This window comes from Pygocentrus nattereri, chromosome 16 (assembly GCF_015220715.1).
Source record: "Pygocentrus nattereri isolate fPygNat1 chromosome 16, fPygNat1.pri, whole genome shotgun sequence".
NCBI lineage: Eukaryota > Metazoa > Chordata > Actinopteri > Characiformes > Serrasalmidae > Pygocentrus > Pygocentrus nattereri.
Window position 1 is genome coordinate 17,845,654 of NC_051226.1, and position 26,700 is coordinate 17,872,353.

General features: G+C 40.7%; 2 protein-coding genes across 2 annotated transcripts; both read left to right on the forward strand.

The window, feature by feature from the left end:
- Positions 1-2,136: 2,136 nt before the first annotated feature.
- On the forward strand, positions 2,137-10,996 carry LOC108427902 (odorant receptor 131-2-like). Its single transcript, XM_017698489.2, has 2 exons — positions 2,137-3,078; positions 10,958-10,996. The coding sequence occupies exons 1-2, from the start codon at positions 2,137-2,139 to the stop codon at positions 10,994-10,996; spliced, it is 981 nt and encodes a 326-aa protein (XP_017553978.2).
- Positions 10,997-19,831: 8,835 nt separating this feature from the next.
- Positions 19,832-22,080, forward strand: LOC108427918 (odorant receptor 131-2-like). The gene has a single exon (XM_017698506.2). It carries the CDS (start codon positions 20,025-20,027, stop codon positions 20,976-20,978), a length of 954 nt encoding a protein of 317 aa, XP_017553995.1. The 5' UTR covers positions 19,832-20,024; the 3' UTR covers positions 20,979-22,080.
- The last annotated feature ends 4,620 nt before the right edge of the window (positions 22,081-26,700 follow it).

The following is a 26,700-nucleotide window of genomic DNA, read 5'->3' on the forward strand; positions in this document are numbered from 1 at the left end:
ATAAGTTCGATTTTGGTTTCATCTGACCAGAGCACCTTCTTCCACATGTTTGGTGTGTCTCCCAGGTGGCTTGTGGCAAACATTAAATGAGACTTTTTATGGATATCTTTGAGAAATGGCTTTTTCTTGCCACTCTTCCATAAAGCCCAGATTTGTGCAGTGTACCACTGATCGTTGTCCTATGGACAAAGTCTCCCACCTCAGCTGTAGATCTCTGCAGTTCATCCAGAGTGATCATGGGCCTCTTGGCTGCATCTATGATCAGTCTTCTCCTTGTTTGAGCTGAAAGTTTAGAGGGACGGCCGGGTCTTGGTAGATTTGCAGTGGTCTGATGCTCCTTCCATTTCAATATGATCGCTTGCACAGTGCTCCTTGAGATGTTTAAAGCTTGGGAAATCTTTTTCTATCCAAATCCGGCTTTAAACCTCTCCACAACAGTATCTCGGACCTGCCTGGTGTGTTCCTTGGTCTTCATGATGCTCTCTGCGCTTTAAACAGAACTCTGAGACTATCACAGAGCAGGTGCATTTATACGGAGACTTGATTACACACAGGTGGATTCTATTTATCATCATCAGTCATTTAGGTCAACATTGGATCATTCAGAGATCCTCACTGAACTTCTGGAGTGAGTTTGCTGCACTGAAAGTAAAGGGGCCGAATAATATTGCACGCCCCACTTTTCAGTTTTTTATTTCTAAAAAAAGTTTAAAATATCCAATAAATTTCGTTCCACTTCACAATTGTGTCCCACTTGTTGTTGATTCTTCACAAAAAATTACAATTTCATATCTTTATGTTTGAAGCCTGAAATGTGGCAAAAGGTTGAAAAGTTCAAGGGGGCTGAATACTTTTGCAACCCACTGTAATGAAAATGAACATGTTAAACAAACAGGGCTGGAAGATCAAACATCAAACAGCATAAACCATACATACAAAGACCAGCACAGACCAGGGCAAACACGGGACTTATATAGCACAAGGGATCGCAAGACACAGGTGGAAAACAGGTGGAAACAATCAGGGGCAGAGTCACGAAACAAAGGGGCAGGACAATGAAGTATCAAAACAAAGAAGCACGTAGATGACTGGGAAATAACACAAGGCACATGGAGGAGTGGGAGAGGCCAATCGTGATAAAAACAAGCTTTTCAGGAGAATTGACAGTGCAATTATGAACTACTTTATATGTATATACACTCACTGGCCACTTTATTCGGTACAGTTAGGTACCTCTTCTGTTGTTTGTTAACACTCGCTGGAGGGATTATATCTCCAAGTTAGCCTGGGAGCGGCTTGGGGTCCCCAGGAAAGAGATGGAGGAAGTGGCGGGGGCAGGGTCGTCTGGGATTCTCTGCTCTCCCAACTGCTACTGGGACCCTATCTGGACTAAGCAATTAATGATGAATGATGATGGTTTTAGTATATTTTTGACGAAGTGCACAATTTTATTACATTTCTTGGAGTTAGTAAATAATTGGGAAATTATAACATTCTTTCTACAAATATTTATATCAGGTGCATTTCTTTAACAAGTTCAATTATGAATTTATTAAAATAAATAGATGAATATAATTTTGTATCTTGTATTAATTATTAAAGTTGAAGTGAATTCTAAAATTTTCCTTTGAAATCTTTGTGCTGGAATATTAAAAAAAAACATAACATGTAAAAGAAGTTTGAGACAGCAAATGAGAAGGCAGGAGTGAGTGTGTGTGTGTGTGTGTGTGTGTGTGTGTGTGTGTGTGTGTGTGTGTGTGTGTGTGTAAAAATGATAGAGAAGAGGGAGAGGACTAACAGGACGTTTCTTGCTCTGCCTCTTTGATTATAGTCACTACAGTATAAAAGTCATAGAAATCTGTATCACTGTTCAGATCTTGAAGGCTTTACAAGGTGCAACATCTTTAACTAATCTAGGATCAATGGAAAGCTGAGTTGTATTGAATATACACAAACTACAGACCGCACATACACAGGGTGTTCAAAATGTACATTTAGCCTTCACAAGGCTGCTTATGCTTATGCTTACACTCAACTGTATTTTCTGTTCATTATTTTATTTCTTGTTCACTGACCTAACAAGAGTTTTAGTTAAAGTATTGTTATATATTATTACTTTTTTTCTGTGATCAGTCAATGGCAGGCACTAATGAAAGCACTTCAAGTGTTTTTATTTATCAGAATTTAATCAAAACGGAACTGGATGTAGGGAGTATAACAAGGCTAGTGGTAACAACACTCACTACTCTGTTTTTTGTGTATATAAATTGCATCATGCTATATGCTCTTAAAAGTAAGCGTGTTTTTAAAGAATCTCCACGCTACATTCTCTTTGCCCACATGCTTTTTAATGACTCTGCTCATCTCATTCTCTCCACTATGATGTATGTCCTGGCACTGACCTTCCTCAAGCTGGCTAAAGCGGTATGTTCGCTTATCATGTTAATATCTACTACAACATTTCTCAATGCACCTTTAAACCTGGCTGTGATGTCACTGGAGCGTTACGTGGCCATACGCTTTCCTCTAAGACACGCAGAAATAGCCACTCAGAAAAGGACTTACATTGCCATTTGCTTTGTTTGGTTATTTGGCTCTGCAAACATTTTCACTGACATCATTTTTGCAGCAGTAATGGATCCTAACTTCTTCTACATGCAGATGTATTGCTTTCGTGATCAGATCTTCATAAAACCATGGCAGCTTGATTTATACAATGGATGCAACATCTTTTACTTTGTGTCTGTAACGGCCATCATCATCTTCACCTACATCAGCATTATGATCACAGCCAGGTCCATGTCCTCCAATAAAGACTCTGCTAAGAAAGCCCACAGGACTGTGCTGCTGCACCTCATTCAGCTGGGCCTGTGTCTCACCTCTTTTGTATATGGTTCTATAGAGAGAGCACTTTCTTTGATTGCTGGTAGTGATACTGCTCTCTTTAAACACCTGAAATATGTGAATTTTCTCTTTGTTCTGATTGTGCCACGCTGTCTGAGCCCTCTCATCTATGGGCTTAGAAATGATGCTGTAAGACCTTTATTCAAATATTATTTCTGCTGTGGATCTACAAAAGTAGGGCACTAATGAGAAAGCTTGTAATAAAAAAGTTTGCAAGTAACATAAAGTAATAGAAGTTGAAAGTAATAGAAGTCTCATTGTGCTCAGTTAGGAGCATAGAGATGAGGCTGTGTGACTCTGGCATGTATTAATGCATTTTGTTTATGCCCATGTATGATGTATTGCAACACTTTATTAGATTATATGATATAACCATATATACATGCTATATTCATCCTGGGAATGTTTTCTAGCTGTAGTGATTGTCACAGCATGACAGGTTCTTCAAGACTGGCTTTAATAATTTTTCAAAAAATGTAATAACGTTTTTTTGCACTAGGATAAACCTCAACATTATAATAATACAATGTTTGTAAACAATGCAATAACAATAATGTAATACATTTTTTAAATGGATAACGGTGCTACATTGTCTGATAATGTAAGGCCATGTTCATATATAAAGTCTATATTCTCCAATTTGTGCTATATTCAGAGTTGAGTTAAACCCATGTATTGTTCTGCAATAATACACATCAGTATTCAGACTCAAGCATTGCTCAGACAGATGTGCACAGTGGGAGGCGTTTATGCACAAGAGAAATGAGTTTTCCACTATTCAGACTTTGACCTTTTGCTTTCCTCCAACAGAAACACTATACAATTGCATTTACTGTCAGTTATACATATAAATATAACATACATAATCATTTAAATAAATACTTTAATATGCTCAAATGAAAAAAAAAGTAAAATTTGTAAGATTTGTTAAATACTACTCACAACTTATTTTAACTATATCATTATATTAGAATTCCAAAAACACAGTTCTGGCTTTGTGTCATTATTAATGGAATATAAGGCTCATAGCTCACTACATATAGTTAATAATATTTGCTGATTGATTTACAGTTTTTGTCAATGCAAAATGTAAAATAAACAGTGTTTTCTAAAAACACAGCAATTGTGGCTGAATTAAACCAGTGTGTTGTAATTTAGATGTGCTTTATTACAGCTTTTTCAGCCAATAATCAGAATTATTATTTATTTTATCAGTTTTAAGTAGATTAAAAAGTTAGATTAAGTGAGTTTGAGATAATAGTACAGAACAGTGGCCAGTCAATGAGTGAGCACTTCATGAGGACTTGAGGCCCATGAGGACCTGTATGGGAAGGCAGATGTTCCTGCCATCCATGAGTCTCAAAGTTATGGGTGAAATAATTCCAGCTGTAGGTAAAATACTGTGGTGCTAGCATTGCACCACTGGGTGTGCATCTTCACAGAAGAAAGCAACAACAAGAGCTTCTAGCTCAATGGTCACATGTTTGTGATCAAAGTGAGCCACATGGTTATGTAATGTTCAACTGTGGTCAACAGCTTGAAGAGGATTGATTTCTGTCAAGCTCTGTTTGCCTATGATGAGGATGAAAGCTAATGAATTATCACAAAAGCCTTTGTGGTGCGCTGATGACCCACTACTGGTTTAAGGGATTGATTGATTGATTTATTGATTTACAAGATATTTATGTTAAAAAAAGTGATGCTTGGAATTTACTTGATTTATTTGAATAATTTATAAACACAGATTGTCTTTCATTTTAACTGCATTTGATTGTAACTGTATTGATGCAATGTATTTTATTCTAGTGGATATGCAGTACATATTTTAATCAACTAATTTCAATGCACCACTTTTTCCAGTATAGTGTTAAATGTAATCAAAGGAAGGACTTATCAGTTTGCCACTTATCAGGGTGACATTCTCAAGTGATGGATGTAGTAGGCTCACTCCCAAGATCTCATAAAGGCAACTGCTACATCCTTGTAATCTGCAATTATGCAACCCAATAACCTGAAGCCTTTCCACTGAAGACAGTAAAATCAAGGCAAATTGTAAATGCTCTAATTCAACTGATATCATGTGTAGGCATCCCTAATGACATTCTGACAGTCCAGGACTCAAATTTTGCATCCAGACTTTAAATAGAGGTGCTAAAACTCTATACCTTTTAACAGAGGTGCTAAAACAGGCATCAAGGGTACCAGGACTACTCCATATTACCCCAGACTGACAGACTGGTGGAGCAATTCAATCAAACATGCTGCATAAGTTTGTGTCAGACACAGATTCCAACTGGGGTGACTGTATTTCCTATTTGCCTACCGAGATGTACCCCAACAGTCAAGTGGCTTCTCACCTTTCCAGCTGATGTATGGGAGAGAGGTGTGTTGCCCCCTGGATGGGCTCAAAGAGGCATGGAAAGGAGATAAGCCAGAACAAAAGATGAACATCCTGACATATGTGCTGAAATGCATGAGAAGATGCAGCAGCTCAGAAAAGAGGTGTAGCAAAACATGACAACAGCTCAGAAACAACAGAAGAGATGGTATGATGCGATAGCCAAAGACTGAAAAGTGAAGGTTGCTGATAAAGTTCTCATATAACTACCCACATCCAACACAAGCCTGCTAGCAAAATGGCAGAGGCTGTATGAGGTCAAGAGGAGAGTGGGCCAAACTACATATGAACTCCTGCTTCCAGACCATATAAAGAAGTTGCAGACCTTTCACTTTAATATGCTGAGATGCTGGAGAGCCAAACCGTTGTTTCGGAGCAAATGTGGATCAGAGCGGTAGAGGAGGAGGAAGAGACTATAGAGCAGTATTTCCTAGCAAGAGATGAGACAACTGTGCACCCAACGCTGTTGCATCTACTATCACAAAGACAAAATGAGAACAAGCTATCCCAGAATGCCTGTTCAGTGAAGAGCCAGGAAGAACAGATTGAGCACACGATGAAGCTGAACCAGACAGAACCCACCAAGCAGTCCAACTGCAGGGTGCCAGTACGCATAATACCGGAGCTCAAAAATGAAGTGGAGACCATGCTACAATTAGGGGTCATTGAGGCTTCAAGGAACAAATGGTGCAGCCCAGTAGTGCTGGTTCCAAAGAAAACTGGTGGATTGAGATTCTGTGTGGTCTTTTCTAAGCTGAACACTGCCTCTGCATTCAATCCTTACCCAATACCAAGAGCAGACGAAATGAATGAACCACCCTGGACATGAGTAAATTATATTGGCAGAGAAGGAGGCCAGAGAATTAACAGCATTCATAGCACCAAGTTGTCTTTACTATTTTAAGGTCATGCCATTTGGCCTTCAGGGGGCAGCAGTGATCTTCCAAGATTTTGCAGCTGCATATATTGATGATATCATGATCTACAGTAACTCATGGATGGAGCATGTAAGACATGTGAAGTTGGTACTGGAGAGACTACAGTAAGTGGGCCTAATTGTTAATCCTACAAAGTGTAGCATTGCACAACTTGAAGTGTCCTACCTGGGGTGTTAAGACATCAGGTGGACAACATGGAGGCAATCTAACACAACCCAGTGCCAACAACCAAGAATAGAGTGAGATCTTTTCTAGGCTTGGTTGGAAGGCTCAGACGGTTCATAACTGACTTCTCCAGTACAGCAGCAGCATTAACAGAATTGAAAAAGAAAGAGCATCCACAGAGAGTTAAACGGATGGCAGAATGAGAGCAGGCTTTTCAAGATCTGAAGGCATGTTTATGATCAGCCACATTGTTGAAAAGCCTGGTGTGGGACAAGCCGTTCAGGGTACAGACAGACGCATCTGGGGCAGGATTTAGAGCCACTCTTCTACAGGGAAAAGGGAACAAAGAACATCCAATCCTGTACATTAGTAAGATGTTATTTGCAGTCAAGAAGTAGAATAGATGAATGTAAATCAGAACTATTACCCAACTGTGTTTGCACACAGAAGAATTAGACCTTCGCATTTAACCCATCTGTGCAGTGAAACACCCACATACATGCACACTAGTGAACACACACAGCAGGGGGTAGTGAGCACGCTTGCCTAGAGCGGTGGCCAGCCCTATCCACACCGCCTGGGGAGCAATTGGGGGTTGGGTGTCTTGCTGTTCACCTTGGAAACAGACCATTGTACTCTTTAGTGGATGAGGAGGATGAATGATACCAATGCAAAAATTACAAGGTGTTACTTTTTTCTGTAACCCATTAGGTTTGAGGTACAGTACTAAAAAGGGGCACAGAATGTCACAGCAGACTTTCTTTTAAGAGATTCTGAGAAGCATGAGGTGGGGTGTATGTGATGACGGTAGCTAGTCTAGCATATCATGAACAGCCATGGACAAAGATTGAAAGAGTCAAAGGTATGACTGAGCCTTTTATTTTAAATAATGTAAAGAGACAGTTACTTACCTGTTTCCTGGAGAGAGTGATGGCATGGGTCATTCGGGTCCTCTTGTAGGTCTATGGGCCTGGGAGGGACACAGTTGGTGAGCATGTTGATCTGGCAAAAGAAAAACAAAAACTGTTAACAATCTAATTAATTGATCTAAATCTACATTGAACATGTGCCATGAATGACAATCTGCAAAACATATATACTTGAACTAAATGCTGACTATGTTTGTGTTTTGAACTGGAATGTGACTATTTTGCTTTAAGAATACTTGAATGTAATTGTGGTTTAGTCCAATGGGAGGGAATATAGGTATTTAAAGAGAAGCCAAGGGAAGCTAGGGGGAAGGCCCTGTTCAGGTATTGAACTGATGCAAGTAAGACGACTAGGACTAAGTCTCGCTGCCGACTTGCACCCTGAGGTAGAGAGGGAAAACAAGTGAGAAAGTCTAGGAAGGGTAATAAAAGTGCCTGTCATGTTTTAATAAATAGTTGTGTGCAAGTGCTACTGGTGAAGGATATTTTATGGTACTGCTTGTATTTTTGATGATGTGTGTGCAATAAAGAAACGGGGAAAGCGAACCAATTTACCAGCCTTCTGCCCAAGCTTCTTCTAAACAAGGCAACCTCCAGTCCACTTTGAGTCCAAACTACTACAAATACAATTTTGATAAATAAGATTAATAGAATGAATAACTCTGTTGTTTCTAATATACCACCATTAAGAAAGTCCTATACCACATTTTAGAAAGAAAAATAAACAAAAACAAAAAATTGCAATTATGCTTCTTGGGGCGAATTTAAATTAAACTTTCTGCATTCCTTTTTAAGAAGAAAAAAATGTTCAGGTCAGCAAAACAGTCTAAGTCAAGTTTCTCAAAAAAAAAGAAAAACAAATTGTTTAAGTGACTGCCTCCTTATAGGGCTAAATTGCTTACATTTTTTGTTGGGTTTTTACTCAGTTCACCCCATTTGGTCATTCTCCCCCTATTACATAGTACCACCTGTCTGGGAGAGTTACAGACTTTTTTCAGTCTTCTGACCACAGAGAGCAGAGTCATCACCTGGACTCAAAGTCATCTTCTCTTGGCAGGTAGAGAGCTACACTGCCCAAAAGCCAGTTGCTTAAATGTCTATGTTAAAGAAATATACAAATATATAAAAAATATCACAATGGATGATATTCATTAAAAAAGAGATTTTAACATTAGTGTGTGGAACACCTGGTACTAGGGCATCCCATGTTGGCTGGCTACTCAAACACTGGCTTGCTGCTAACTCATTCACTATAGCATTTCTGATTGGTTTAACAGTTGCTTCTTTCTAGTTGGGTAATGTGGTTTTCGACACATTAACAGAGAGCTCCTACATCTTCTCTTTAGTCTTCAGTTTGAGAAATGAATAAGAATTCACTCTCTATCAAATTCTTGGATAATTGGGCAAGTTTTCAGAGTTACAAATATGATAAACCATTTTGTAATTTTTTCAGCTGTATCCTATGCATAGTTACAGTTGCAAGACTATGATGGACTAACCTGGTGAACCAATTTGCTACCGCACCACCCTGGGGCAGACCAGTGCTATAACACTAGTTAAGAGTTAAGAATGTCAAAGAGAGAAGTTTGCTGTTTTGTGGAAAAAGCAGCTAAACAATTGTCTTTCCCTAAAATTATATTTGAACACCTATATAGTCATAACATCATAATAAGTATATTTTCAGGGACCTTCCAGAAATTTGATTTTGAGACATTCAGGTGGTCCAAGACCTCATTTTAGAAGCCCTGGACCCCGCAGGACCTCCTGCATTCCACACTGTGGTTAATGTTTGTAAGTTTATATCACTGATGATCCTTGTTTCAGGCTGCACCGATTCCTGCTACATCAAAGAAGCCTTGTAGAACAGCTACCGTACTTAGTAATACGTCATCCATTTGGAATTGAAACAAAATTGAAAAAATGATCAACTTGTAAATTTAAGGAACTCCCAATAATCTGTGTTGAGCAGAAGACTGAAAAAAATGCCGTGATGGCTGAATACTGAATGCACTTACCTTGATGTATGCATGAATGTATGCATTTACAATAGATAAAAATGAACAAATTTAAATTCATTCAGAACAAGTTTAGAATATATGTTGATAAGACACATAGCCAGCTGCTTTTGTCATTTTTATTTCAGTCACTGTTCCTCGCTGTAAATGGCTGGCAAGTTTCTTCATGTAATTCTTCTGTTGTTGCATGAAAATTCACTTCTTTCTGAAGTTACAAAATTCTTATTATTTTGGCTCTCATCACCTGCTTCAGTCTACTGTTGCTACTATCATCCCTCTGGCCTCTCATGAACTAAGCCAACATTTTGCCACATATTAGCAATAAAGTTTTATTTGACCATAAAGCGGGTAGCTGTGTGATTTTCAATTAATGTAATGTAAATTGGCACAAAATACATGCACTGGTCCTGTAGCAAAGGCTCCGGTGTTTCAATATTGGGTGCCTATCTCTTTAACGCTCGTGCAGCAGAGTCCCGAAATTACGTAGGCAGACGGAGAGAGGACGAGAGAAAGAAGCGGGAGCTTGGACGCTGCGTATACCGCCTTATAGTCCAGTCATACTCCCCTCCAGTGTTCCCCCTGCCTCCTCATGAAGTTCAGCTTATGATGTTCCGAGCATTGAGTTGGTGATGACAAGTAAGTTGCTGTTATATCGGCTTTCAATATTCGCTCCTTATGAGAGTTAAGCTCGAATTACGTGATGAAAGAGAAGAAATGAGCAACATTGCGATGAAGTTCTTGTCACTGAGTACTGAGGAATAGTGTTGGTTTCTTCGAGGGCTGTACTCGCCCTTTCTGCGAGTTATCACGAGCTGTTCATGCTGCAGGAATGTTGCCGTTCTGTGCGGAAAATGGCCGTCGCACATGGACATTATAATGCAATACCCGAGTTCGCCAGACGGGTCGCCAGACCCTCAAGAATGCTCATATGCTAGTGTGCTTATTTTCTAGAGAGAAAATGTGTCGTATTTGCTACCCCAGGCCATTATTCCTGCTAGAACTGAATATTATATTGTTTAATGCTTCTATTCCTTATTAAATGATTACGCTCATGCTCTGATTCAATCGTTCTGAATATTTCTATTAGAATAGAGGCTCTTTGCTATTTCAGACTGTGGACAATGCTGAATGTCAAGCTGTACTGACAAGTACTGTGGATCATAATACAGTTAGTAGAAGAATTTACTTCTCCTCGTCTTCTTCCTGTGTCCTGACCAATGCACCGTCCTGTTTACTGCAAACCCTTAAACAAGCTAGCCCTACCTACTTAGCTCCTCCCCAACAATTTGGTCCTTCGAGCCAGATGCAGTATTGAAGATGGAGTGTGACGAGGAGATGTACCCTGCTGTGAGGCCTAAACAGCAAACGCGCCGACCTACCCGATTACAAGATTTCGAAGTGGACTATGGGGGATACAGTAAAAGAAACCAGACACAGAGCGGCCCACCTACTCTCACCACTGAGAGAGTGGTGTTGCCAGCATGGGAGGGTCTAGAGTCAATTACACCCTTCCACGTAGCCCAGCCTCACCATGGTAGCCTTTATGGGATGGCGTGACACGAGATCCCTTAGCTTGACTCAAGCCCCCTCTGCGGAGAGATCTGGAAGGTAAAGCCCTATCTGAGCCTGCCCCTTCATACCCTGTGAGCAGGGACCTTCGTGCCCGTGAGGAGATCTGGGATATACAGGAGGAGAATACTAGGCTTCTCCAGTCACAACAGGCCCTTCAGGCCGGCATAAAGGAGCTTAATGAGGCATGAAGTGAAATTAAAGAGCTGATTGCAGTGGCCCGCTCACTCCGAGCAGAAATTAGTCAATGTAACAATCCAGTCCCAGCTGGTAGTAGCTATAAGCCCCGACAAGTTCGTATTGCAGTCACAGAGAGCTTCACTGCTAAAGCATAACTGAAGTAGGGGGAAGAGGACTGGCCTGATCCTAAAGCATGGCCTGAACCTGAGGAAAACCTGGATAAGGGCATATGCAACCTCAAGCTCGATAAGCAAGCATTAAGTGATAGCAAAGTCTGTTCTCCCCCTGACGATTCAGTGTCACTGCCCTGGAGGCTCCCAACAGTGATACAACAGTATTCCCTGGGCCCAGTTATCGCTCCTAACAGAGGAGCCTCACCTCACGCCCAGTTACCATCCTCTCAGCCACACTTACACCCAGCCTCAGTTCAAGCAGAAATAATGCACCCCACATCAGGCCCAACCAACCATCCCACAGCAGCCAGCGGGGAGGCCCCCTAACCGTCCTATGCTTTCTTTTGCATCTGAACGAGGGTATAGAGGTCCCCAACCTACTATTCCAAAGCTTATTCATCCTGATCCCAATGAATTTGCGAGAATCCGCATGGCTCTAGGAAACTTGCTCTCACCTGACGCTACAGAGCTCTTCAAGTATCAGATACTTGTGGACCATTTAAAGCTGGATGAAGCTAGACTTATAGCTGATGTGTACTTAAATTCACCAGCCCCCTACACTGATACTTTGACTGCCCTACACGATAAGTTCATGTCAGCCTTACCAGCTAGCCTTGCAGAAAATGGCAGCTGTGTTAGAAGCTCCAGAAATCAAGTGTGGGGATATCAGGGCATTTCAGAGGTTCTCTCTCCAGATCCAGTCACTAGTGGGCCTGTTGCAGACCTTGGGCCCTAAAGGGGAAATTGAGCTGAACTGTGGATCACACGTGGCACAACTCTTGAGTAAGCTTCCAGCCGAACAGCGAACTGAGTTTCGCTGGCAACAGTCCAAGCAGCCTGGGGCTACTCACAACCTATACGATCTGTCAGAATGGCTCCGCTATGAGTCATGGTGTCAGAGCTTCGACAGTCCAGCCATTGGGAGATCCAGTAAGGAAAGGCAGAACCCAAAGATTGACAGTCGCCCTGGAAGACAGACAGTGACGGTCCTGCATGGTGTTGGAGAACCTTCATAGACCACCCTCTAGCCACAAAATTCTTCCATAAAACTTCCATGAAGGGGAAGGCCAAGACTAAAGCCTACTGTGCCTAATGTGAGAGCACTGAGCACTATTTCAGTCAGTGCACCAAACTCTCACCAAACACTCCAAAGACCAGCTTAAAGAGTGGATCCAAGCTAATAAACGCTGCTAGAAAAGCGCACGTGTTCATCTGGCAGCCCAGTGCTGCCTGAAGAAACCCTGCAACCTTTGTTAGGGAACACATGTCCTGGCTCTTCATGGGCTAAACACTAGGACTGGGGAGAGTCACGTTGATGTGAGAGCCAAGGAAGAGAGCTGCTTGACCAACTCCACCTCTGAATCCTTCTACCTTGACCGACCTGATGCTGGGAATTGTGTCCTGCTGAAAGTTGTACCAGTGCTCATACACTGTGGGAGTCGGACCCTGGACACCTTCACAATCCTTGATGATGGGTCTGAGAGGTCTATGCTTTTGCCAGGTGCAGCTAAGTCTCTTGGCATGAGAGGCACTCCTGAAGCCCTCCCTCTGTGTACAGTTCACCAGGACATTCAGGTGCTTCATGGACACACAGTGTCCTTCCATGTCTCGCCAGTGGCCACCCCTCAGACTAGCTATGAGATTAAGGGCGCCTTCACAGCAGGCTGCCTCAGTCTAGGCCAGCACACTTACCCTATTGAACGCCTTCAAAGGAAATTCAGACACCTGCAAGGTCTTCCCATACCTGCCTTACGGGATGCTAAGCCATCACTCCTCATCGGCTCAGATCAGCCTCACCTTATAACTCCTGTAGAATCAGTCAGACTCGGCCAGCCTGGTGGACCAGCAGCAGTTCGCACCTAGCTTTGGTGGACTCTTCAGAGACCCATCCGTGACATGGGGCATCCAAATCACCCTACCCAGTGTTTGCACGTCTCGTCTCCACCACCCACGGATGATACATACAGGCATGTTGAAAGGCTCTAGAAAGTAGACACCATACCTCAGCGGCATGATAGGGAGGCTTGAAGCCAAGAAGAATACAAGCTCCTGGCAGCAGATTAAGCAACTCCTTGAGGTGATGGGTTTCTCACCTTAGCACCTGTTATGGACGAGTCCATGAATCTCATAAGGGTAGATGGTTGGCTCAGATGCCTGTAGGGTCTGGACAGCTCAACATTACATCCTGTTGTCCTGGACGCTTCACACCCAATCACACGCCTGCTCATCCAGAAGTATGACAGTGACCTGCATCATCCTGGTCCAGAGCATGTTTTGGCAGAATTGTAGAGGATGTACTGGATTATTCATGGATGGGAGGCGTTTCAAAAATACGAATGAGCTTGTCTCAAATGCCAGCACTAGAGAGCTCAGCCATCCCTAAAATGGCTGATCTTCCTGCTGCCCATCTACGACTATACAAGCCAGCTTTCTACTCCACTGGAATGGATTGCTTTGGGCCTGTGCTTGTTAAGGTGGGCAGACGACATTAGAAACATTGAGGAATTATCTTTAAGTCTCTGACCACCAAGGCAGTACACCTGGATATCCCCAGTACACCTGCATAAAGTTTTTGGACTTCTGTGCAAACCACAGTTTGTCCATCACGAACACCATGTTTGAACACAAGGATGTCCATAAGGCACCAGGACACCCTAGGCCGCAGTTCAATGATTGGCTTTGTAGTCGTGTCATCGGACTTGCGGCCGTGTGTTTTGGACACTTGGGTAAAGAGAGGAGCTGAGCTGTCAACTGATCGCCACCTGGTGGTGAGTTGGATCAGGTGGTGGGGGAAGATGCCGGTCAGACCAGGCGAGCCCAAACATATAGTGAGGGTTTGCTGGGAACGTCTGGCAGAAGAACCTATCACATTGATCTTCAACTCACACCTCCATCAGAACTTTGACCAGATATCGGGGGAGGTGGGGGACATTGACTCAGAATGGGCCATGTTCTGCTCCTCCGTTGTTGAAGCGGCTGACTGTAGCTGTGGCCATAAGGTAGTTGGTGCCTGTCGGGGCGGTAATCCTGGATCCTGGACCTGCATGGTTGGCCTGTGGGATACCAGAGGTAGCTGGCAGGTTTCGACAGGCCAAGCGATCTGCAGCTTCAGTAGTCGCCAAGGCAAAAACCTGTGTGTGGGAGGAGTTTGGTGAGGCCTTGGAAAGAGACTTTAAGTCGGCTCCGAAAAGATTCTGGCAAACCGTCAGGCGACTCAGAAGGGGAAAGCAGTGTGCCACTAGCACTGTATATAGTGGAGATGGTGTGCTGTTGACTTTGACTGAAGACGTCATTGGGCGGTGGAAGGAATACTTTGAGGACCTTCTCAATCCCACCGACATGTTCTCCAGTGAGGAGGCAGAGTCTGGGGACACGGGAATAGGCTTGTCCATTACTGAGGCCGAAGTCGCTAAGGTAGTTAAGAAGCTCCTTGGTGGCAAGGCTCCAGGGGTGGATGAGATCCGCCCTGAGTTCCTCAAGGCTCTGGATGTTGTGAGGCTGTCTTGGCTGACACGCCTTTTTAACATTGCATGGACATCGGGGGCAGAGCCACTGGATTGGCAGACTGGGGTGGTGGTGCCTCTTTTTAAAAAAGGGGACCAGAGGGTGTGTTCCAACTACAGGGGAATCACACTCCTCAGTCTCCCTGGTAAGGTCTATGCAGGGGTACTGGAGAAGAGAGTCCGGCTTATAGTCGAAACTCGGTGCCTTCACTAATGCACCACTATACCATCATGAATACTGGCTTTTGAGCTGAGCGCTGATAACAAGCTGAGTGGTCTTTAGTGGAGGACACAGTGACTATGATTTCCAAAAAGAATTTCAATTTTAAATGAGCTTGGGCCCAGAGAAGTTGGCAGCATTTCTGGATCTGGTTTACGTACAGTTTCTTCTTTGCGTTTTAGAGTTTTTGCTTACTGTTTTTTGAGCTTGTCCCTTGCATACAGAAATTTCTCCAGATTCTCTTAAACTTTTAATGTTACTATTTACCGAAGATGAAAACCAATGTGTTCTTGGCATTAAATTAAAAAAAAGTGCATATATTTTTCAGAAAACAAAAAAAAAAACAATTCTCAAGTTCAACATAGAGGGGACTAAACAGCCCTTTCTTGTCCTCAGTTTCATATGACCTTGGAATTTGCAGTGCTATAAGGCGCAGTCCCAAGCTTTTTGGTCTTTGGTCTTTGTGTATTTCTTATTTACAGTTCACTATTACTTCCCTTGCATGTGTTATATGCTTAAGCCATGCTTTATGAGAGTTAACAACAATTCAGAATAAATTTGTAGTAATGTAATAGGGTATAACATCATCAGTAAAAATACTTTTACATCATCACTGAAGACACTGTATTACATTATTGGGAAACCCATTACATTTAGGATTGTGCTGATATTGCATCAGTATTGGCGGTGATACAGGCACTTAAACACAGGATTGGTGTAGGCAATGGGGATACAGATACCTATGACCAATATAGATACCTATGACTTGTATACACGTGCCAGTAGATGGTCCTTAACAAAATGTTTACGGTGTGGGCTGGCAAGCAGCAGTAAGTGTGCTCATGGCAACACCATGCCAGTATTTTGTGGGTATGGTAGTGGGCGATATAGTAATTAGAATTCTTCCTAAGGTATTTATTTCACTGATATGTAACAAATAAAACAAACAAACAAAAAAACAATGTACACAGTGTAAAACATGCTAAAGGGAGCACCTTACTTGAATGGCTGAACCAGGCTTCTGTCAGTAATCATTCATTCCCACTATGTAGTAACTTACAGTCTGGGTTAATGTTAGTCCAGGTTGTTATACAGGCAGTAGAGAGACACATGGAAGGAATTTCTTGTCTTTTGGGATAATGATAGCTTTTAGACTCGGTTTAGCCTTTAGCATAGCATCCTCTTAGCCAGGCCTGTATCTACTGGCCCCACCTGTGGTGCACCTCCATCAGTCAGCTGTATCATGCAGCAGAGGTATCTAGTGGCCTGTTGCTTCAAGCAAGCTAAGAAATGTATGATTTGAAGCTACTGTTAGTGTGAATGACTAATATTTACTGAACTCCAAGTCTGATGCTCAGAGTTTAAGCAAGAGTGTATGGGATGCACATATGAAAAAATGAGCAAGAAATAAGTATACTTATAAGTAACTATATTTTAAACATATTATACAGTTGCATAAATTGTAAGCCAGTACGGTTAGATAGTTGGATTGTGTTAGTACCGATATTAGTTCTTAGGTTTGACCTCAAGGATCAGGTATAGGGAGAGAAAAAATTATTTTAGCAATTTGTCCAAATACCTATTTGAGGTGTATGTCTTTAACATATTAACTTCAATGATGAATTTATTAGAACAGTACATAAATACAGTAGAATTCTGTATCTTGTATTAATGATTCAAGGACTAAAGTGAATCCTAACATTTATTGACATAACCTGATAGACAGACAGACAGACAGACAGATAGATAGATAGATAGATAGAACATTATTGATCCCTAAGGGAAATTTCAGTGTTTCAGTAGCAAGACATATAATTACACATAAACTTACATAAATTATGCAGAAAAATAGAAATAAACCTAGACATAAGTTAAAGTACAAGAGGATTAAAGTATAAAAGTATATACATATTCACATGGCATATGAGACACATTCACTGTATTTACAGACAGCAGGCACTGAGTGGTATGAGGTAGGCTAACAGCACTTATTAAAGACATGACTAACGAGTTGCATCAATATTGTCATGAAAAGTGTCATTACAGTAATAGTTGTGATATATTGCACAGTGTGTATTAATCAAAGAGGAGATACAGTGATGTGGTTCAGCACAGTTCAGACAGCAGGAGATCAGTACCTTCTCTGCAGTAAGGAGAATTGTTGTGGAGCCTTATAGCAGTAGGTAAGAAAGATCTCACACGGTGCTCTGGATGGTCAGATGGTCACTGAATGTGCTTCTCCGTTCATCAGTGTAGCATGCAGAGGGTGTGAGGTGTTGTCCAAGATGATTAACAGCTTGTTGAGCATCTTCTGTTCTGCCACAACCTCCAAAGAGTCCAGCTTGACTCCTACAACAGAGCCAGCCTTCCTAATAAGTTTGTTGATTTTGTTCCAAGCACTTTTGTTAATGCTGCTGCCCTAGCACACAACATCATGGAATAGAGTACTCACTACAACAGACTGGTCCAGCAGAATGCATACAACAGAATGTCCAAAGGAGTTTAGTGCACACACCAAAAGACCTCAGCCTCCTCAGGAAGAAGAGACGGCTTTGGCCTCTCTTGTACACCGCAAGGCTGTTACAGCTCCAGTCCAGCTTGTTGTCCAAGTGCACACCCAGATATTTGTATGTCCCAACCACTTCCACATCAACACCATCAACTGTGACTGCTGACAAGACAGGTTTGGACTTCCTAAAGTCCAGCACCATCTCCTTAGTCTTAGGGATGTTCAGCTGCAGCTGATTCAGCTAACACCAATCAACAAAGTCCTTCACCAGCTTCCTGTATTCCTCCTCCTTACCATTCCTTGTGCACCTGACAATGGCCGTGTCATCTGAGAATTTCTGCAGATGACACAACTCTGTGTTGTACCTGAAGTCAGAGGTGTACATGTTGAACAGGAATGGAGCTAAAACAGTCCCCCGGGGTGCACCAACACTGCACACAGCCTTGTCTGAGACACAGCCCTGCAGTCGCACATACTGAGGTTGTCCAGTCAGATAATCCATTGTCCATGAGATGTTGGATTTATCCACCTCCATCAGCTGTAGTTTCTCCCCTAACAGCACAGGCTGTATGGTGTTGAATGCACTGGATAAATCGAAGAACATGATCCTCACAGTGCTGCCTGATGTATCCAGGTGAGAGTAGTTTCAGCACCCTGGGTTCAATGCCATCAGGTCCTGCTGCTTTGCTCTGCTTGAGTTTTTTCAGTTCAACCTTCACCTGATTAGCAGTAAATGTAACATCACTGCGCCTTCCAGATGTGGGAAGAGGGTGAGAGGTGTCCGTTGCAGACAGTGGTTGCTGATGGTCACGGGTGTGAATGGCTGTGGTGGGGGGAGGTGAGGCTATAGATGGCCCATGGTTTAATTGTATAGGAGAGTTAATCTGCGTAGGAGACGGACACAGTGGCGCAGAAGAGGAGCTGTTGTTAAACAGCACAAAGAACTGGTTCAACTCATTTGCTCATTCATGCTTTCCCTCAGCTGGAATAGGGCTGCGTTGGTTGAACCAGTGATGTCTTTTAGGCCTCTCCAGACATCACAAGTGTTATTCAGCTGTAGTTTTTTTTCCAGCTTGCATTTGTACTCCTCTTTGGCCTTCTTAATTGGTTTTAAGCTCCTTTTGTACCTTCTTCAGTTCCTCCCTATCTCCTGCCACAAATGCTCTTTTCTTCTGGTTCAGTCCTGGATGGTACAACAGAGCCCACTCGGAAATTGATGTAGTCAGTGATGCATGATGTTACTGCATCAATGTGCTCACCATGTGGTTCACACAGGACATCCTATTGTGTAGCCTCCAGACAGCCCCTCAGTGATTCTACAGCCTCAGGTGACCACTTCCTCACTGTCCTTGTGGTCACTGCCTGTCTCTGAACCAGGGGGTTTCTGCCTTGCCGCTTACTTGCAGAGATTTCTCCAGGTTCTCTGAATCTTTTGATGATATTATGGGTTGTAGATGATGAAATCCCTAAATTCCTTGCAATTGCACATTGAGAAATGTTGTTCTTAAACTGTTGGACTGTTTGCTCACGCAGTTGTTCACAAAGTGGTGAACCTCACCCCATTCTTGCTTATGAACGACTGAGCCTTTCAGGGATGCTCCCTTTATACCCATATACCAAGTCATGGCACTTACCTGTTTCCAATTAACCTGTTCACCTGTGGAATGTTCCAAAAAGGTGTTTTTTGAGCATTCCTCAACTTTCCCAATCTTTTGTTGCCCCTGTTCCAACTTCTTTGGAACGTGTTGCAGGCATCAAATTCAAAATGAGTGAATATTTGCAAAAAACAATAAAGTTTATCTGTTTGAACATTAAATATCTTGTCTTTGTAGTGTATTCAATTAAATATAGGTTGAAAAGGATTTGCAAATCATCGTATTCTGTTTTTATTTATGTTTTACACAACGTCCCAACTTCATTGGAATTGGGGTTGTACCAAGAGTTCAGATGAACCAGGTTCATATGGTCTGAACGGCCCAGTGGAGGGAGTCAATGTCAATTCCTTGACATTGACATACAGCAGGTCCAGGGTCTTGTTCTCTCTCGTTTTGAAGTCCACAAACTGGCTGAAAGTGAATGCACTGGGGTTTTGCACCCTCCAAGTGGTCGGTGGTCAGTTATCAGAAGGTGGGATGTACACAGTACAGGGTGTGTAAGACATGGAAAGGAAAGAGAGAGGACTAGCAAATCCTCTCTTGCTCTGCCTCCCTGATGTTGTGATGTCACTGTACAGCATAAAAGTCACAGAAATCTGTGTCACTGCGCAGAGCTTGAAGGCTTTACAAGATGCAACTTCTCTGCTTTACTCCATCAAGGATCAAAGTAAGCTTGATTTTTATAGGCTATACACAAAACTACTGACTGTACGGGGGTGTTTTCGAATTGTACACTTGGCCTTTACCAGGTTGCTTCTAACTCTCAAATGTATTTTTTGTTTATTTTAGTTCTTGCTACCTGACTTTACAGGCTTTTAGTTAAAACAGTGTTACTTATTGTTCCTTTTTGTTTCTATAATCTGTCAATGGCAGGCACTAATGAAAGCACTGAAAATGTTTTCATTTCTCAGAGTGTAGTCAAATCGGAACTGGATGCAGGGTATATAACAAAGTTGGTAATAGCAGTACTTCTGCCTCTGTTTTCTGTGTATGTAAATTGCATCATGCTGTATGCTCTTATGAGTAAGAGTGTTCTTAAAGAATCTCCACGTTACATTCTCTTTGCACACATGCTTTTCAATGACTCTGTTCATCTCATTCTCACCTCTTTGTTTTATGCCCTGGCCGTGGCCTTCCTCAAGCTGGCTAAAGCCGTCTGTTCGCTCATCCTGTTTTTGTCTACTACAACATTTCTCAATGCACCTTTAAACCTGGCTGTGATGTCACTGGAGCGTTACGTGGCCATACGCTTTCCTCTAAGACATGCAGAAATAGCCACTCTGAAAAGGACTTACATTGCCATTTGCTTTGTTTGGTTATTTGGCTCTTTGAATATTTTGACTGACATCATTTTTGCAGCAGTGATGGATCCTAACTTCTTCTACATGCAGATGTATTGCTCTCGTGAACAGATCTTCATAAAACCATGGCAGCTTGATTTATACAATGGATGCAATGTGTTTTACTTTGTGTCTGTAACGGCCATCATCATCTTCACCTACATCAGCATTATGATCACAGCCAGGTCCATGTCCTCCAATAAAGACTCTGCTAAGAAAGCTCACAGGACTGTACTACTGCACTTCATTCAACTGGGCCTGTGTCTCACCTCTTTTGTATACGGCTCTATAGAGAGAGCACTTTATTTGATGGCTGGAAGTGATACGGCTCTCTTTAAACACCTGAGATATCTTAATTTTCTCATTGTTCTGGTTCTGCCCCGCTGCCTGAGCCCTCTCATCTATGGGCTTAGAGATGATGCTGTAAGACTGTTATTCAAATATTATTTCTGCTATCGTTCTACTAAAGCAGGGCACTAAAGGGAAAACTTGTAATGACAAGTAACTGAAAGTAATAGTGCAAGAATTGAAAGCTTCTATCTGAACTAAATATTCATTCATAATGTGCTCTGCTGCCTGTGCCCACTCAGAAGCATAGAGACAAAGCTATATGACTCTTGAATAGATGAACGCATTTTGTTTATGTCCATGTATAATGTTTTGCAAATCTTCGGTAGATTATATGCTATAACCAAACATACATGCTGTATTCATCCTTTCCAGCTGTAGTGATTGTCACAACATGACAGGTTCTTGAAGGAGAGCTTTACAGTGTACTACTTGAAGAACTGACATTCTGTAGAACCCAGTAATATAGTAATTTCCCAAAAATGTAATGATTCCCTTATATGTAATACAATTTTACAGTTGAATAAAAATCAATAATGTTATTACTTGGCCCATTTCCGAAAATATGTTGGGATGCTGAGCAAAATGTAAATATAAACAAAATGCAATGAAGTACAAATCATTTTAGCTCTATATTTAATTGAAAATACTACAAAGACATCAATGTTGAAACTGAGAGATTTTATTGTTTTTTAAAATATATATGTAGATTTTGAATTTGATGCCAACTTCATGTTCCAAAAAGTTGGGACCGGGCATGTTTACCACGGTGTTTCATTACCTCTTCTTTTAACAACACTCTGCAAGCGTTTGGGTACTGAAGAGACTAACTGCTGTAGTTTTGAAAGTGAAATGTTTTCCCGTTCTTGTTTGATATAGGATTTTAGCTGCTTAACAGTTCGGGATCTACTTTGTCGCATTTTCATATCTGTATATGTAGTGTTGCATTGTCATATCTGGATTAATGGTGCCTTCACAGATGTGCACATCACTCATGCCGTGTGCACTAATGCACCCCTATACCATGATGAATACTGACTTTTGAACTGTGCCCTGATTTCCAAAAAGAATTTTAAATGCTGATTCGTCAGACCACAGGACACTTTTCCACTTCCCTTCAGTCCATTTTAAACGAGCTTGTGCTTAGAGAAGGTCGCAGTGTTTTTGGATCCTGTTTATATATTGTTTCTTCTTTGCTTTTTTAATTTTTAACTTGCATTTGTGTTTTCACAGACCGTGGTTTCAGAAGTGTTTCAGAGCCCATGCAGTGATTTCCACTACAGATTCATGTCTGTTTTTAATGCAGTGTTGCAAGAAGGCCCAAAGATCACAGAGAGCAAATGCTGGTTTTTGGCCTTGTCCCTTATAAACAAAGATTTCTCCAGATTCTCTGAATCTTTTAATGTTATTATGTATTGTAGACAATGAGAAGCAGAAATTAATTGCTATTTTATGTTGAGAAATATTATTTGCTTGTGCAGTCTTTTACAGAGTGGTGTGAACCCGTCCTCATCTTTACTTCTGAAAGACTCAGCCTCTCTGGGATGCTTTTTATACCCAATCATGTTACAGACCTGTTGCCAATGAACCACCAGGTGTTTTTTTTTTTGGTGCGTTATGTTGGCATCAAATTCAAACTGGGCATATATTTAAAAAAAAAAAAAACAATAAAATTTCTCTGTTTCAACATTTGATTTGTTGTCTTTGTACTATTTTCCATGTAATATAGGGTTTAAATTATTTTCATATCATTGCATTTTGTTTTTATTTACATTTTGTCCCAACTTTTTTGGAAATGCACTTGTAATAATATGTCTGAACTGATAATGTGACAATATTTTTTACTAAAAAGGCTACATTTTATTATACTTTTCAGTATAATAACAGTATAGTTTTTTAGGTTATACATTGCATTATTGGGAATGGGAAGTATTTTATGATGATGATACTACTTTGTCTGATAATCTAAGACCATGTTCATGTTTAGTTTATACTCTGAAATAATGTACAACACAAGGTATTCAGACATTCACACTTAATGATAGATTCATTGGCACAATGGGAGGAGTAGAAAGCAATGGCCAGGGTGGAAGAGCTTCTCAAAAAGCTCAATGGCTACATGTTTGTGATCAAGGCAAGCCACATAGTTACATGGTGGTCAACAACTTGAAAAAAGTTTGGGCTGTGTCAAGCTCTTTTCGCCCATGATATACCACGTGATTACAGCTAATGAATTGTCACAACGACCCACTCGAGGATAAGAGATTGATTGAATGATTGACTGATCGACTGAGATAGCAGATCTGTACACTGAAAAAAGTGATTTACTGCATTTATTTGGTTCAAAAATTCCTAGATAAGCACAGTTGTGTCTTTTAGTGTAACTGCTTTTGATTGTAACTGTATTGATGTTATATATTTTGTTGTGGAAATGCTGGATACATGTGTATTTGTATTTATATACAAGTGAATTTGATGCATCACTTTTTTCACTGTACAGTGTTATAAGGGATCAAAGGAAGGTTTATCATGACTATGTAACAGATTTTTTCATGTTACTTTTGCATCATTTATGTATTTTTACTTTTTTTTTATTTGAAAATGTCATTTAAAAATAATATGCCTATACAACATTTTGGAAAGAAAAAAAACTACTTTTCAGTCTTCTGACAATGGAGGGCTGAGTCATCACCGAGATTCCAACTTGATCTCCTGATGATCAGGCAGTTAGAGAGCTAAACCACTCAGGAGCCACAAAGTTGCTTAAATGTCTGTGTTAAAGAGAGAAAGAAAATGAACTTAGACAGGTCTCATATGTGCTTAGTTCTTCATACTCTGGCAGGGAGTACTGCCTGTGCTTAGATAAAGAACAGGTACCTGTGACATGAGTGTAACTAAACTAAAGAACAGGAGAGCCCTTCAGAAAGTCATCAGCACAGCCCAGAAGATCATCGGCTGCTCTCTGCCCTCCTTAGAGGAGATTTTCATGTTCTGCTGCCTCAGCAGGTCAACTAACATACTGAAAGACCCATCCCATCCTGGTCATCATCTGTTCTACCTGTTACCCTCAGGCAGATGCTATAGGTCCATCACATCACAGACAACAGACCTAAGAACAGTTTCTACCCCAGTACAATAAGATAACTGAACACTGCCCAATGCTGACATTGTACAGTGCCATCCAGGCACAAACATCAGAGGAATAGTGTCTACCTGAAGCTATCCAAAACATATTCATGGGATATAAAAAGATTTGTACATTCATCTGCACTTTATATTTATTTATTATTTGTAATATGATAATAATTATTATTAAACAAATATTTCAATAATATTTTGATCATTTTAATTTGTTTTGCTTTTTTATCATATTAAATTATATAGTCTTTTCTTTAATATCTTGCATTTTATATTAGCTTATATTTTTGCATTATTTTTGTTGCCCAGTTTAGTTGTACTCTGTGCAATGACAAAGTTTCTTGGATCTTGAATCTCCAATAGCCTGGTTTATGGATGGGTAATATGACAAAATATCATATCACAATACTTATAGGCATTTTCATGATGCATGAACCATGATATTTTGCCATATAGACACAATTCACTAGTAGTGTCTTATTTGAAATCTGCCTTCAAAAACTTTGATAATCAGTATGTTGCTTATGAATAGCTTGTCTGTCAAGAGACAAGAGGTTAAATGTGACAGGATCTCTGTGGAAAGGCCTGTGGGAGGAAGCCCAATCAGATGGGAATGTGCAGAATTCAATATTCAGAACCCCAAATAAACACACTTATACTTTTAAAGTTACAATTTTTATGCTGACACCATATTACAATCTCTTAAATCTTATAAATTTGACCATAAAGTGGGTAGTTGTTTGATTTTCAGTTAGTAATGTACATAAATTGCTGCAAAATTCATGTGTGAGTTTAGTGCAATATCGATTCTTGTCACATATAACTCATCATTGAATTATCAGTCTAATCAGGCTTTAGCATGAATTTAGTGTTTGTAAAAGAGCCTACTGAGTCCTACCTTAGAACATGTGGTTGGTGTAGTGTAGTGGTTAACACCTTTGCCTTTCACACTGTAGACTGGTGTTCAATCCCCCACCAGGGCAAGCACCCTACACTATACCAATAAGAGTCCTTGGGCAAGACTCCTAACACTACCTTGGCCTACCTGTGTAAAAATGATCAAGTTGTAAAGTCGCTCTGAATAAGAGCATCAGCCAAATGCAATAAAAGTAAATGTAATGTCTTTGCAATGCTATATGCTGATTTTTAAATCATTAATATATAAGCATCAATTTTATATATATAAATTTCTCCTCTGCATTTTGACCCATTCGTGCAGTGAAACACCACATACACATTAGTGAGCACACACACACAGTAGGGGGCAGTGAGCACACCTGCCCAGAATGGTGGGAAGCCCTATCTATGGCACCTGGAGACCAGTTTGGGGTTATGTACCTTGCTGAAGGGCACTTCATTCATGTACTGTCTGCCCAGGGGACCTCTCTCTCTCTCTCTCTCTCTCTCTCTCTGTTTTTTCTCACATATACTAAATTTCTGTATTCTGCATACATATTCTGAATACTTAATTTAGGTGCTTTTAAAAGTTTTTTTAATGTAGAAAGTCAATATTAGCTGCTTACCTCAGCACAACAAACAAGAATAATGTTACAGTTTTGAGCAGGGTTTTACTTGCCTGTGTTATGCACTTATTACTTAATGCAGTGTCACAACTGATTGGTAATTACTGTGACAGCAGATTTTCGCACTATAAATGTTCACACAATGTAGCAGAACTTTTCTGTGGTGACTACTTCATTGACAGGAGCGGACTTTCTGATGGTCTCACTTTATCTAACTAGGGCGGCCAGAAGGATGGCCATGCTTCACAGGAGTTAACAACGCAGTGGGGGATCGCAGTCTGTTGTGTCAATCAAGCTGAGAAATGTATGACTCATGGCTAGTGTCACACTGTGAATGACTAATATTTACTGAAATCCAGCAAAGTCTGATGTGTGAAGATATGAGTGAGAGTGTAGTGGGACTGTATGGGAAAAATAAATGTGTATAAATTGTAAGCTAGTAAGGTTTTTATTACATTTTAACAAAGTTATTGGTAAAATTTAAGTTATTACATTTAATTTGAGTTACATTAATAATTTGAGTTATTAAATTATTTAGAAATTATTATCAGTTTCTACAAACATTTATTTCTGGTGTGCGAGTTTATTAGATCTTATATCTTGTTATTATCTTGTATGAATTATTCAAGGATTAAACTAAATCCTAAAATTTACTAAAAAGACATCACTTAAAATATTTGTGTTGTAACTTTCAACAAACAAAACATACAAACAGAGTATGAGAAAGCAAGTGAGAAGGCAGGAGTGTGTGTGTGTATGTGTGTGTGTGAGAGTGTGTATGTGTGTGTGAAAGTGTATGTGTGTGTGTGTGTGTGTGTGTGTGTGTAAAAGGGAGAGAGAAGAGAGAGAGGACTAAGAGGCCATCTCTTCCTTTCTCTCTGCCTTTCTGATGTTGTGATGTCACTGTACAGTATAAGAGTCAGAGAAATCTGTATCACTGCTCGGAGCCTGAAGACTTCACAAGGTGCAAGTTTTTTAAAGAAAGTATTTTTATTAGTTATGCACAAAAAATACTGCTCATACACAGGGTGCTTTCATTTTGTACACTTAGCCCTTATAAAGCTGCCTATAATTCTCCAATTAATTTTCTGTTCATTATTTTAGTTCTTGCTTATTGACTTTTAGGTAATATAGTGAAGCTGTTAGTTAATATAATGTTGTATATTGCTGATTTTTGTTACTCTAATCAGTCA

Coding starts and splice junctions, on each gene's coding strand:
- LOC108427902 (XM_017698489.2), top strand. CDS start 2,137: ATGGCAGGCACTAATGAAAGCACTTCAAGTGTTTTTATTTATCAGAAT. Junction 3,079..10,957: donor TCTGCTGTGGATCTACAAAA/GTAGGGCACTAA, acceptor GAGATCTGGAAG/GTAAAGCCCTATCTGAGCCT.
- LOC108427918 (XM_017698506.2), top strand. CDS start 20,025: ATGGCAGGCACTAATGAAAGCACTGAAAATGTTTTCATTTCTCAGAGT.